Source organism: Lepisosteus oculatus, chromosome 26 (genome assembly GCF_040954835.1).
Source record: "Lepisosteus oculatus isolate fLepOcu1 chromosome 26, fLepOcu1.hap2, whole genome shotgun sequence".
Lineage (NCBI taxonomy): Eukaryota > Metazoa > Chordata > Actinopteri > Semionotiformes > Lepisosteidae > Lepisosteus > Lepisosteus oculatus.
The window spans coordinates 2,914,421-2,929,143 of record NC_090721.1 but is presented as its reverse complement, the minus strand read 5'-3'; the positions used below and the strand labels follow the sequence as shown (position 1 = coordinate 2,929,143).

Sequence of the window (14,723 nt, the reverse complement as noted above, 5' to 3'; positions counted from 1 at the left end):
CTATAAATCAAAGAGCTTCACTTCCTGTAAATAACATACTTGAATTTGGCATGTCACAAGAATTCATTTTCTATTTTTTCCATATATGAATAAATATCAACACAGCACTAATGCACCAATGAACATATTGCTCCCTGTGCAACTCCACATAGATTGAACAGTCCACAGAATCAAAGTTATAAACATAACTAATATACTCCAAGTTGCCCTTTCAGATATTTTCATTTGCCATCAAATATTTAACTGATTTTGCAGAGAATTCCCTGGTGGCATATGTCTGGCTGATGTGCAAGAGTGTGAGCAAAAACAGTGGGCGCACCCCTCTCTCTCACGCTCTCCATACCTGACATTGATGTCCGCCTGGTGCTCCAGGAGAAAGAGGGCGCTCTTGCTGTCCTGCCTCTGGATGGCCATGTGCAGCAGAGTCTGTCCGTTTGACATGGTGTCATTGATAGCGGCTCCAGAGCCTAGCAGCTGGGCAGCTATCGTGTGCATGCCTTAGAGCGAGACAAAAACAACACACGCTTAACTAAAAAAGCTCTTCAACTGATGAAGAAGCCTACTCTAAGCACAGCTGAAGCTCTATGATCCAGATGTAGTGACTGGCCGAGTGCTTTCAAGGTAGAATTGGGAATCGTCAGTCACACCATTGCAACTTCATGCGTGCAGTAAATTCAGTGTGGTGCATGTCTCTCTTCCAGGCAGAAGGGAACTTCATATATTTGGGTCCGTCTGCAACGCGTCACAGGATGCAAGTCTCAATGGGAGGGCTCTCAGAGGAGCCTGTGTGCAGCTCCTCCTTTCTCCCATGTTGGTACAGCATCCAAGATGTAAAGACGCACTTGGCAATCTCAGATTCAGAGGGTGATAAAAAAACTAGAATGGAACTGTTTTCCAATCTTCACACCAAAAATCAAGAAAACCGTGCAGTTTTCTAAGCTTGCTCTGTTGATGTAGAATTGTAAGAATTTTGTTGAAGAATTTGACTAACCCCCTGAAGTTGATAGACATATCCAAATCCATAGCATTCTTGGATAAAAATGTCTTAAATTCCTGATAAGCGACAGATTACTGTGATGGGCATCCTTGCAGAGTGAAGCGGGAGTCAGTTTTACACAGAGCAATGCCAGGCCTACCTGTCCACAGAGCAAGGCCCAGGACAGTCTGACCCATGGAATCCTTCAGGCTGAAGTCTGGGATGATCTGTAGGTTATTGGTGGCATGAAGTGCATTGGCTGTTAAAATACAAAACACTGGACATTAGAAAATGTCAAAGATACATTTATACAAAGCTATACTGAAAACTACTGCACGTTCAATATCTACATCACGGGAACACTAGGCCTCCAGTCATCCCAATTATTTGCGTTTTGAAAAACATTCAATATTTAATAAGTAGAAAATGCTGAGGATTATCACAGACTGATACAGAAGCTCAAATTGGACAATGAACACTTACCTGAGCTTATTTCAATTTTCAGCACAATGATTATTATTTTTATTAACAGTCCAGGACACATCAATAGGTTGCCATATATTTTCTATCTTCACTGTACTTGTAGACATCACCCAGTTTATTATAAAATTCTTTTCGTTCAGCTATAAAATGAATTAGCTCCTCCAGAGAAACAGGGAGTCGCCCCTGTCATTTATCCTTATCATTTTATTGCATGTCAATTTGGATCAAACTGTAATGGTTCAGATTCCAAAACTGACAGATCAACGTCGTACGACCATTCCAGACTGTGTGTGCAAGTGGTTTTAGAAAAGATTCTAATTTCTTGTATGTCAAACATCCACAAAATAATCTGCTGACAGATCAGATCCGATGAACAAAGGCTATTTATTCACACTTCTCCATTATAATTACAAGTAAGGAATTCCTTGTTCATTAAAGTTAAACAAATGTCTACACTGAAGTTGTGGAGAACAGGTTTTGTTCCTGACGCAGGAAAAATGTGAAGATATATTCTTTGGGGAAGGTTTTCGTTAGAGGGCTCCAGCTCTGACCTTTCTGCTCTAGGATGACGGTCACCACGTCAGGGTGGTTGTAGGCTATGGCCATGTGCAGGGGGCTCTGCAGGGACACCCCCTGGCCCTGCGGCCCCTCTGGCAGCGCTCTCTCGGTCTGCAGGTTGGGGTTGGCTCCCTGCTGCAGCAGCTCTGCCGTCAGGTTGGCCAGGCCGTTCCGACAGGCGGTGTGAAGGGGCGTCTCACCCTGAGAGACAGGCACGGAGAGCACGATCAGGCTAACACACCAACTCTGTTCCCATCGTTAAAGCTTCTTACATTTTCCTGTAAATATTTGCCTTTCCTTTCATACTCATTTTCCATTACAATAAGAAATTGCGTTCAAAGAGGTTATTTTACTTCTTAATACTAAGTGCGCTCCTAGTTAAAATAAACGAGGGGCAATGAAAGCAATAAAACAGTCTCCACACGCTAGTCTTTATGTATATTTATGGTGATCCCATGCTAGTATCACTGAGATCAATAATATTTAAAGTCTGAGCACTCTGTTCCCATCATTAAAGCTTCTTACTTTCTTTACTAAATATTTGCCTTTCTTGTCTTAGCTTGCTTTAATTCAAGTGCATTCCGTCACATACCTATTCTCTGTTCAGTCACAATTAAACAAGAAAAGCTGTAAAATCTACATTTGGACCTCTAGTTTTTTTGAGAGGTTTACCAGAGAGGTACAACAGTTCCGATCAATGGCAATAGTGTGCCTCTAACCAGGCTACTTAATTTGTGAAGTTCCACTCCTGTAATCCAGATCCTTGAATGTGCAGTGGCTCTTGTCTCCCCACTCGGAATCGGAGACAGGTCCGTGAGAACTGCAGCCAGCAGCTCATACACATACCCATTTGTTGGTGTGGTTGACCTTTGCCCCATGCGTGGCGAGGAAGAGGGCCGCAGCTTCATTGCCAGCTCCAGCGGCTCTCTGCAGAAGACAGTTCCCTGAGGAGAAGCAGTCAGTAGTTTCACTGACAATCCCTGAAGCTACAGGACTCTCGGAACCGGCAGCGGAACAAAGGCTCACACATGGGCCGACACGTGACACAAGCCCTTTCCAACAAAAGATCACACCAGGCGTCTCATTCCATTTAGTTCTTTCAGGAAATGTGGGCTTGTCTCTTAGGGTCTATTAGTGATTCAAAGTAATTTACCTTTCACTAAAAGAGTGGACAATTCCGGAAAACAAACAGGACATAATGAGTAACCCAAAATAAACACTGCCCCCAAAATTTAAACTTACCAAAAAACTGAACTAAGCCCAATTTAGAACATAAGAAACAAATACAAACTAGTGTCGCCTTTCAAGCTAATTTCGCTGTTAGCAGCTCTTTCTTGAAAGCCAGGTTATCGGCTTTGACAACATGGCAGAACACCCACAATTCCCCGTACAAATCAAGAGTACGCAAAGCAAAAACAAAACAGACTAATTCAAAGCTCACACCCCCCACAGCCCACATTTCGGGCTCCGCCAGACGGACAGGCCGTCTGGTCAGTACCTGCAGCAGAGTCCGGCGCATTCGGGTCGCTGCCGCGCTGGATGAGGCGAGCGGCGAAGCTGTTCTCGTCGAAGGAGGTGCCGTTGACCACGGGGGCGCTGTCTTCGAAGGGGTTGACGGACTGGTCCGAGGAGACGGTGATGTACTGCAGGGCCAGCCACAGAGCCGTGCTGCCCTCGTGGTCCTTCAGCTCCAGATCCAGCCTGCAGAGCAAAAGCCACACCTGCATCACGCTCTCCACCTGGAGACGCATAAAATCCCCACCGTGTCCCGCAAGCAAGCTTTAACCCACAACGCCCTTTAGAACGAAGCTCTGCCCACACTTTATTACCTAAACTGTTCGTTTAGAAAGGCTATCTGTATAACAGCCCTAATCTGTTCACAGCACTGGATAGAGTTCTGGACCCACAACAGGAAGCTATAGGTTCTGATCCCAGGTGAGACCCAATAGTATAAATGGATGCAAATACAAGGCAAATTGGATAAGAGCATCAGTAATTAAACTGCAGATTGAGATTCTTTAAGCACTATGAAAGACGGAGCTAGCCAGAAACTGTCAAAAGGCCGAGGTGTGACAGCTGCCTTGAAAATGATTGGGTTGTACAGGAAGGATTTTAAAAAAATCAGAATACCAGAAATGTCACTGAGCGAGTCATCAAGTCTACATTGTTAAAAACACAGGGCCATGATATAATGGGAAGCAACGGATGCTTTCTTCTGTACTCACTGTTTGCACTGCAGGAGCTGGTTGAAAACAGGTTCATTTCCAGACACAACAGCTTCATGCAAAGGGGTTCTGGGGAAAAAGCACACGCAGCACTTTAGAGCAGACAATACAATCTTTCACCACTAATCCAGCCTTGTGATGATCCAGCCACTGTGCCTGCAAGAGAATCAACTACACAGGTGACTACTCACACTTCCAAGTGAGGTTTAAGATTTACTTCCTCTTCTCAATCATTAATCATTTGTGCATTGGAATTTTTAATAAACAAATGGTGGCAAGGCGGAAAAGTGGCTAGCCCTGCTTGCTGCCTCACAGCACTGGGACCCTGGTTTCATCCCCTAGGGTGCTATCTGCATGGGGTTTGTATGCTCTCCCCATGTTCACACATGACTTGTCCAGGTGTTCGGTTTCCTCCCACAGTCGAAAGCCATACTGTGGGTTAACTGGTATCTGGGAAAATTAGGTGCGAGAGTCAGTGTCCCTGTCTGCCCTGTGATGGACTGGCGTCCTGTCCAGGGTGTACCCTGCTTTCTGCCTGTTGTTCCCTGCCAGGATAGGCTCCATCTCCCCCGTGACCCTGAACTGGATGAAGAGGTTAGAAGATGGATGGGTCCCTTTAAATATTATGCTTAACAGGCACAAAGCTAATTAAAGTAACTTGCAAAAAGACTGATGGAGCTTTTGTGGCAGTTTTTCACTACTTGCCTGCCTTTGCTGTTCTGCATGTTGGGGTTGGCACCAGCCTTCAGCAGGGCTTCTGCGATGCGCGCCATCCCTGCCATCACCTCCCCGCAGTGTTTCTTTGGGCTGAAGGAGCACACCAGGTGGAGCGGGGTCTCGACGGCCCCCACCGTAGCAGCGCTGACCTGGGCAGAGTGACGGATGAGGAAGGTGGAAGCGAATTCATCCCCTGAAACCAGCCGGAGAAACACAGCTTAGACGAGTCTTGAGTCAATCACGCTGGATGCACGCAATTTAAATTGGAAGAGAAAAAAAAATAGTCGAGCCTTTGTGACATTTCTTTTTTGCTGCTGCACCAGCTACACAAGACATGAAGCCAAAACCACTGTTTCCTTTTGTATCCAGATGAATTCTACAGCAAGGTAAAGGAAGATCAAATTGTCTTGCAGAAATCCCTGAAACTGGATGAAAACAACGCAATGAAAAAAGACGAGGATCTGCACTGGCGGCAATAAATACCAGGAATAGCAAGCCCCAGACAAATCTGCAAGCCTGGTTTTCAAGAGAGAAAAGTCCACGGCTTTGTTCTCTTTATGGGACTCACTGGAGGCATTTTTAGTGAGCTCTCTATATATCTGCAAGCATAGCAGATTGTTTCATGACAGGCTGCCCTTCCGACATTTTTTTAAACTCAAAACTGCTGCATTTCCCTTCTCAGCAGAAGCCTAGAATGTTTCAAATCAATTATTAACCGCTAACATTAAGTTTTAAAATCCCGTGGGATTCTGACCGTCTTGTCTGTATGGTGCTCTGTTACATGACAGGCGGAGGGCGGCGGAAATCAACGCAGGAACACAAGGCAGAAATGTGCTGCCGGTGCCGCTGGCGAAGTCAAGGGGGGAGTCCCAGTCTCACAGGCAGCACCTATCTGCGCCTGAGACCCCTGTCCCACCTCTCTGGATGGCCTTGTGAAGGAGGCTCCAGCCGCTCTGATCCACCATGTCCACATCGGCCTTGTTGTTGACCAGGGTGGTGGCGATGCTCTCCAGCCTCCGAGACAGAGCCAGGTCCAGAGCCAGGTCTCCATTGTTGTCCAGTTCATTCAATTTGCCAGGCAACTGAGAGAGAAGGAGGAAACCATCCTAACTAGCAGGTGGGCCAGCCTGGAACCTGTTGGGGTATCCCTGAGCACCACGCTCTCCTCTGAAGTGATACCCAGGGAATTACTATGTTATTGCATGGTTACTAAAATGCTTTTCTGCATGAACCCAAACGGGCTGCTTCCTATCACATTCCTCCCTCACACAGCTCACAGGTCTGTCCATGGTTTGGTGGCGTGCTGGTATAGAACAGAATAATGATATTTGACGACGGAAGGTTGCCGTCTCATCACATTCACTTTCACACCCTCATGGGATCCTCGATCTACATCTAACTTCAGTACAATACAGTGACGGCTACAGCTAAGACTCAGACGTCAGTCACCGACTGAAGGTCAACAGCAGAGTGTAGTAATTTTGGGTAATCATTACACACCAAGCTGCTCTGCTTATTAAAACCCACCATAAGCAGAAATGGCACAACTTACTTGAACATAACTGAACTTCCTAAAAAAGAACTTTGAACAGTAAAAAAAATTCTAGAACGTAAAACAGGAAAATCCAGGTAGGAGGTAGCTTACGCAAACATATGTCAGTATGCTCACCATACATCAGCTGTCAGCAGGGAGGAGAGCAGAGCAATGAAGTCAGTTCATAGATGGGATTATTAGGAGGCCATGATTTGTAAAGGCCAGGACACCAGGGTAACACTGTGAATAGGATATTCCTTGTCTGGTCCTATAGCACTTACAGTCACATGATTGCATCAGACCTGTTACCGTCTTGGACACACCCTCAAGACAATACCTGGGAATCCATCTCTATGAGGTAGAGGAAGACCACGTCCTCCCGTTCCACTTTAATGGCTTTGTGCAAGGGGTACTCGGTTTTGGATTTAATCATCTTGTATAGCAGCTGAGCGCTCATGGTGCTGAAATCCTCCTTCCTCAGGTCATCCTGTGAGCGACCAACAGTGAAGTTACACAAGAGCCCCAGAAGACATGCAACACACAAGCAGTGCACGCAGAATGAGCAACCAGCCCGAAACGTCTCTCTCCTCCACAAAGCCCTACAGCAGAATGCCAAGTTCCCTTGGATAGCTGTAGTTCAGCTGATGTAGAGACTTAACAGAGGTTCTTCACAGCAGCAGTCCTCAAGAGCTCCAGGCACTTCTGATTTTAATACCATCTGAGGTCCAAATCTCTCTTTATGTGAACCAACTTTACATATTTTACACATGATTCTAGCTGTGGATCATTTCGAGACATCTTCCAAAACACTCCACTGTATAATGTTCCTACGGTCGACATTACATGCTTTTGGAGTAGAATGCTGGAGGTTCCCACATGCACAGAATAAAGTCAGAATGTGCTTTACCCAGTGACTGGCGATGATCTCCGCGCAGTAGTTCATTAGCGTGCTGGCACTGAGCTCCTCCGCTGTTTGATAAAACCGAATACAGTTCCTCACATTGACCGAAGACATTATCCCTTTCTCACACCTGCCAAGAAGAATTGCTACATTACAGACTGCGTGAGAACAGATACCAAAATGTCTGATCCTGGGATAAAGAAGTTATCTTCATCCTGATGACTCACAAGATACTTTCTTTCGAAGTATGATATCATACAAATGATACAAAGGGCCAGTGAAATTTCCTTCTGTAAAGACCAAAACTGAAGGGTTTCTTTAAATTAAGCGTACTGACCTTACCTTGCAATGAGAACACTGCAATTAAATGTGGGTGAAGGATTGGGGAGTCTGGAACAAGCAACCCAGCCATACCATTAAAGATGATACCCTGGTTTCTCTCAAGAAACAGATGGGACTATCGGATTAATGAGCTACTAGCAAAAAAGGGGCTAGTTGTATGTTCTAACTGTGATCACGTGTTTTCTCTGGGTGCCCCAGTTTCCTCCCACAGTCCAAAGACAACTGGAAGGTTAATTGGCTCCTGGAAAAACTGGCCCGGGTGCGAGTGCTTGTGTCTGCCATGCGATGGCCTATGCTTTCCAGAACAGGCTCTGGCTCCCCCGTGCCTCAGAATTGGAGGACGTGGGTAGAAGGTAGATAGATGTTTGGGTGAGCCGAATGGCCTCTTTTTGACCTTAAACTTTATTACATTCTTAGATCATGTCTTAGGACACAGCCTTGTCAGCCTGGCTCCCTGTTATGCCAAGGTAGAGATATTAGCTGGGAATCAGTCTGGAGCTGCCAGCTGGTACAGAGGTGAGGTGGGATTTATCTCAGGGTGTTGGGCTGCCACACAGCATGACCAAGCAAAGTGAAAGGAGAGCACCACCACGACTTCCTCACAGGCCACCTTTCGCGCAGGAGCTGCAGCTGGAAGCGATTGGCCAGCTTCATGAGATCCGTCAGGAAGACATCATCCTCCTTCAGCTCCAGCTCGTCTGTGTAGGCCCAGCGCAGCATTGCCATGGCAACCTCCGGCTTGGCATCTGGTGCCACACAGAAGCAGGGAGGAGGACGGCAGAAGCCGGGGAGTGGAGGGAGAGCAATACATTTAGTGAATAATGATTTAAAAAAGTTTCTGAGTCTGGCACAGAAACATTTCTAAACATGTTAAAGCACAGGGATGCGATTCAGTGAACTGTAGGGCAGAGTGTTTAAAAAAATGAAGACTTGTCACTCTGGGACAGTTTATAATGTACATAATGAGAATGGGGGAATCAAAATCATATTTTCCAAACATGAACGCCTTCAACTGCACAGCAGGAGAAATGCGAGGCTCAAAAAAGCTACGAAGTGTAATAATAATATAATAATAATAAACTTGATTTTATATAGCGCCTTTAAAGGTGGCTTCTCAAAGCGCTTTACAGGATGACAGGTTGAATTTAAAGGTTTCAAAGATTTCCAACATGACTCTCCTAAGGCATTGGTGTCTGAACAGCTCATGAGTGTAATTACAGGGTACGGCTTGCTCCGTGATGCTCACTGGTCCCTAGCCTGCTCTGTAGACTTGAAAGACACTGACTCACCAGACAAGTCCAGTTCTGTAGTGGTGGCCAGGTTGGCCAGACTCCAGGTTTCGCTCCGGGCGGCCAGTACAAACTTGTGTGCTCTGTATTCCTTCTCGCCAACCCTGACTTTGAGATCACTGAAAGCGAACAGAAACAAAACAAAACAGAACACAGGAGTAAGACCCACATCACTCCAGAAGGGAAAGGTCAAAGGTTTCAGTTCCTGTACCAGTGGCTTCAATATTCGTGAGCAACACAAAACAGCCCTTTCATTGCATGCGAACAGATACTGTTTTTTTGTTATTGTAATGACACACCGAGACCCAGGAAGCAACTCTGCGGTGTGGCCCTCCTTCCCCCTACCTGTACTGCTCCTGCTGGTACAGCTCGGCCACGATGGCCAGCAGGCGGCCGATGAAGGTGGCGCTGGCGCTCTCCTGGTTGGCCTGGGCCGCCAGCACGGCGCACCGCTTCTCCGACTCGGCCAGCCTCTGCTGCATCTTCACGTACTCCTGCCGCAGCAGGGCCAGGTGCTTCTGCAGCTTGGCCACCTCCTCTGAAGCACGGCAGGGGCAAAAAGCACCAGTGAGACACCCACTCTCGGCTGAGCAATTCTCCCCTCACACTCACACCAGGGCCAGTTTTTCCAGAAGCCAATTAACCTACCAGTATGTCGTGGGACTGTGGGAAGGAAACCAGAGCTCCTGGAGCAAACCCATGCGAACACAGGAAGAACATACAAACTCCACACAGATAGTATCTCAGGACCTGAGCACAGGGCCCCAGCATGGTGAGTCAGCAATGCTTACCACTGTAACACACTCTTGTCCGAGTAATTAGATGATTCAGTTCGGTTTAAACAGTTGTTTACAAGTCATTAAATAAGATACTGTAATATGCTGATTTCAGACCAGGACCTAGGTGTGAAAACAAATAGCTATCTGAACACCAATGTAGAGAACACCAGCTACAGGAAGCCACCTACCACCTCAAGTAACTGCAGCATAGCTCCTGCCTGCCAGCTGTGTATAATGTTATTTGCCCTGTTATCATTTTCCAGTCTACTTCTTAGCTATTCTTTGTAGTTGCTTCCACAAATGGTCTTAATGCCTGGTGTGTAAATGTTTCCTGAACTATTAATTAGTGTAACTGACTCATCTTTATTTGGAACCTCCTCGTTCATGAGTCTCTTTGCCCTGGGCAGTAGTGGAGTTAAGAGACTCTGTGTGTGAACAGTGCATGCTGTATCTGGGTCTTATGATTCGATATTCTGTTTCCTTCCTTGGTTTCCCCACATCCTTGTTTTTTAACTCCAAATTAATATCCTCCTTATTCTAGTTTCCAATTCAGCTATCACTTCATAAAGCTCTGTGTCAATTTAACAAATGACCCCTACATACATATATGTATCGTTAATCTAGAATATAATGAGAAATAGAAAAGAAAAAAAGACAGGATTTATTTTCTCTATCCACAAAACAGTGAACTTTCACTTCAGGATATGACATCTGACAAATCAGCCAGCAGAGTTTGACATTTCCTGTTGTTCTACAGGAAAGGAATCTGACAGCACAGGGTTTAGAACATTCTTTGACAAAAGGAGTGATCCAACAGAGATCAACCACCACTAGGAGTTTTAGGGAGACCAAAAAAAAGGTACCATAAGTGTCAGGGCAAAGCTAGACAAGGCTGAAACTGATTTTTCCCATTTCTCCTTCTCAAGTCTGTCTTAAGTTTCAGTTTCCTCACAATGCTGAACTGGCAGTTTCCCAAGGCAGCGCTACATACTCTCTGCAGATTTCCACAGGCTGTACGCTCACATCAGGAGGGAACTGGAAACTGGGCTCCCTGCTCAGCCAGCACAACCACAAGTACACCGAAAAGCTCCAATGGCACAGACAAAACCTGCACTGGCCAACAACAAGGCATGAACCCAGACATCCACACTTTTCAGATCCTAGCGTATGATTGCACAATTTGAAAGCCGAAATGTCTCTTTTATGAAAAAGCAGAAGTTGCAGAACCCAGCAGATACTGACATTCCACAATACTCTCAGTCTTTTAACCTGAAATGGAATGATCTGGGTCACAATAAGGCAGCATTTGAACACCAAATAAACCACAAATGACAAAGGGTCGTTCTGTCTGTTATGGTCTTCTTTCTCTAATCCCACAGGCAGCACTAGTTGTACTGGGAACAAATCCCTCATTGTTGAAACCCTATGACGAGAACTATTTAGAATAGCCAATCAAGCCTGTCCTACAAAGGCAGGCAACTACAGCACCTGGCAAAAGCTCACACTAAGGGAGAACATGCAAACGGCACACAGACAGGCATCCCAAGCCACACTCTAAATAAATACTTCAACTTTTTGAGACGGCAGTGCGAACTGGCTTACTGGACATTACCCTTCCACCCTGTTTTAAGTTCTTTTCTTGTTCAGGCTATTGTAATACAGCCCAGACCAGTAGTGCCTCCACAAACTGCAACAGTAGCATATTAGGCATCCTAAGGCTGTTAATCAAACCACTGTTCTTTACGCATAACGTGAAGAAAATTCTGAGATGCATCACCAAAAAAAACAGGACACCCCATTCCAGAACGGAGTGCAAACATCAGACAGCTACATAAGATACTTTCTGCGAGGCTCTGTGATGCAGCGAAGCTCAAAGGCAGCCAGATGTCAGCAATGACAACTGAGGATCACAACACAACAAGCACAAAGAAAGAAGACCGCCTTTTGTTTAACAGAGATCTGAAAGAAGACATTCACATAATTAAGCACAGCATGAACTAGAGTTGCCACTAGGCCATATGATTCTAGGACATTCTCAAACAGGGCAGAAGAGAAAAGGCATCTCTAAAATGGAATTAGTATTCAAAACGCCCTCTGAAAATAAAATTTACTCTTGTCCAACAAGGGAGTTGCATTCCTTTATAGTGACATGATAAGAAAAGCCTCACTGGAGAAACTGAACACCTCATGTTATTAAAAGGGACATGTGAATATTGCCTTGTTGTTAACCTTTGCCTTTATTCCTATAATATTACAAACAAATGAGTGATGATAATAATAGGAATATACAGTAGAACAATGGAATGGAAATACATATAGTTCAATTCAAACACAAACAGTCCTGAACAGGTAAAATTCTAAAATCTTTCCTTTGAACGGTGAAAGCTGAGGACACACATGCCTCCCTGCAAAATAACCAGAATCTTTGCTTTTGTCTGCTGTCATAACCATACACACGTATTCTTCTCCACACAGCTGCTTTCAGCTGCCTTGAGAATGGACCAAAGAAAAGTGCAAAAACGGTCAAAAAGAGCATCTGCAACTTCACTGAATTCCCCGTGGCACCCGAGTACACAGGACTGGGAGAGGATGGTGCTTGCTGGGGCAGCAGCGCTGTAGATATACTTCTAGCTATAATTATGGTTTATTGTCATATGCACAAGTGCAATAAAAAATGCTTATTTGCATGTATGCGTCTATACAAAAACATCAAGCAAACACCAAAAACAAAAACACAGAACAGCGGTGGCAGCAACAACAACAATTTAAAATAAAATACATCTTGGAGAAAAAAGACATCAGTGTGAGCCAGTGGTGGGGGTGGAGTTCAGTAGTCTGACAGCTTGAGGGAAGAGTCTAGACGTTCCTGCCTTTATGCTCGAAATAAAGGGATATAGATTCTTTACTACCTATACGTGTCATAAATGATACTTTTGATGGACTGCTTATAACTGGGCGTGGTTCCATTCTTTTGCATTTGCATTTTTGACATTTGACAGATTTGGGTTCCCATTGGTTTCGTCATGCGTAATCAAAGCCATGATGGACAGACCCGTGCTGGGGAAGGGTTTTCTGTACTTGTCAGGCATCCATCCCAATAGCTCACAAACTACTGCCACCCTACCACATCCCAGCAAGCTCTGGAATTATGAGGCCAGCTGGGCACCTTTGCAGGCCAATTGGTAAGGCCATCCCACTGTAGAGCAGAAAACTTCTTGAAATGCACACTCTGCTTCAGATCACTAAAACATCATATTCCCATAACTGTACCAGGGCCTTTCATAAATAGCACAAGAGAAACTACAGCACAGAAACTCGTGACCTCTCCGAAGCTAAGCTACCTCACCAGTTTCTCTTTCACAGTAGCAGAACAATACCATCAGCTAACTCTGCAGCCTGCTTCAGTCTTCAGTTTGCAAGTGCTAACCTGATTGATGGTGGACGAGTCACTCTCAAGGCAAGGGTCTTTCCTGTCAGGAAGTGGTTCTCCAAAAGGACCACAGAAATGATATCAGACAGAGGCAACAGCATATCCCATAGTGCAGAGGCAGGGTTTTTTTTTTAAAAAAAACATTTTTAATTTAAAAGAACAGTTGCTTTACTGCTTTTCTACTTCAGGCAGCACATTTGCTGCAAATGCGCAGCACTCCTGTTGCAGTAATTAAGAGCAGCCCAGGCTGATATTTACAACTCTGTATCAGCTACAGTGCTAGAAAAATAAATAACGTCACACCCGCAGTTGTTACAGATCGGAACTTGACACCGGTAACGCGAGGCCAAGACGCATTTTCTAAGCCCCGATCTGGAAAATAATGAACGGAATAGTAAATGGTGTCCGCACACATGTAAAAATCCAGGTCTTCCCTTGAAGGGAGAAACCGGGGTGTTTTAACAGACGGCAAAGCAAGATCCGTTCTCTTCTGTCAGCCATTAAAATCAGGGCTTAACTTTTGCCTTCCAGGATTTTTGTTTTTAATAAAACGATATGCCCTTGATATGAAATGCCTAATGTTTTGCCCTCGAAGACCAGTGTCTTCAAAGAAAGAGTAATATGCGGTTTGACGAAAGTGCCCTTAACACCATAGTGCTTATAAACTATATTCCGTTTATCACCTCTGTTAAAACACCCCGAGTAACACATACTGTTTTAACAGGTGGGGGGCGTCTTGAAGTTTTGTAATCGACCTCCAGTATATCGAAGCCACATTGTCCACATTTATCAACCCAGCCACCCCAGAAAGCATCCCATTGTAAAAGCGAATGAAGACACCAGACTCAAGGTCGGTTTCTCATTGTTTCGAGGTCTTAAACTTGGGACATGGCCGAACCTAAGGTCTATGAACCAGAAAGAAAGGGGTGTGGTGGGGTGGGGGGGAACCAGTCTTATTCTCACAAAGCCTCGCCGAGGAAAAGAAAATACTACGTTTCGCGTTTCATTCATGCTTCGTCGATGCAACCGCGACGATCCAGCAAGTACACCACCCAGCCCCGCTGCACGGGAAAAAAACAAGAGCCGCAGACAACGACTTCTAGCGCAAAGAGACGACGGCCAACGCTTCCTAAAACCCGAACGCACGGCGACGTGGGGTGCCCACTCCGCTCCCGGAGCGACCCCGGGGCAGGTAATTCACAGCCAGCGAGCTCGGTAAACAGAGGCGGTGCACGGATCTTACGAGACGCACTGTACCTTCAGCCATGTTGGGTCCGGGCTGCTCGCTTTCTATCGCGAGAGGAGGAGCGGGGCAGAGCCGGGAGGAGAAAGTTTGAACAGACAGGGCGGTCCGGGGCCGGAGAGCTGTGCGCCTGCGGGCGGCATAGCGGCCTGCAGCGGCAGGATGGGGACAGTGTCTCAGCCACCGGACCTCAGCCCCGTCTCTCCTCGGGAGGGGGGTGGGGGTTTAATACCGTGTGCCCTGCAA

General features: G+C 45.7%; 1 protein-coding gene across 1 annotated transcript in view; it reads right to left on the bottom strand.

Moving 5' to 3' along the window:
• ankfy1 (ankyrin repeat and FYVE domain containing 1) overlaps nucleotides 1-14,723 on the bottom strand; it is a 26,666-nt gene extending 11,943 nt beyond the window's left edge. Inside the window, exons 1-14 of the mRNA XM_069184575.1 lie at nucleotides 14,492-14,723; nucleotides 9,371-9,563; nucleotides 9,026-9,144; nucleotides 8,347-8,482; nucleotides 7,401-7,524; nucleotides 6,831-6,980; nucleotides 5,876-6,041; nucleotides 4,948-5,152; nucleotides 4,243-4,311; nucleotides 3,516-3,718; nucleotides 2,864-2,961; nucleotides 2,011-2,218; nucleotides 1,137-1,235; nucleotides 344-497 (exon numbers count right to left, since the gene is read on the bottom strand). Of these exons, the coding sequence (XP_069040676.1) occupies nucleotides 344-497; nucleotides 1,137-1,235; nucleotides 2,011-2,218; nucleotides 2,864-2,961; nucleotides 3,516-3,718; nucleotides 4,243-4,311; nucleotides 4,948-5,152; nucleotides 5,876-6,041; nucleotides 6,831-6,980; nucleotides 7,401-7,524; nucleotides 8,347-8,482; nucleotides 9,026-9,144; nucleotides 9,371-9,563; nucleotides 14,492-14,501 (1,934 nt within the window). The 5' untranslated portion in view covers nucleotides 14,502-14,723. The remainder of the gene's footprint in view (nucleotides 1-343; nucleotides 498-1,136; nucleotides 1,236-2,010; nucleotides 2,219-2,863; nucleotides 2,962-3,515; nucleotides 3,719-4,242; nucleotides 4,312-4,947; nucleotides 5,153-5,875; nucleotides 6,042-6,830; nucleotides 6,981-7,400; nucleotides 7,525-8,346; nucleotides 8,483-9,025; nucleotides 9,145-9,370; nucleotides 9,564-14,491) is intronic.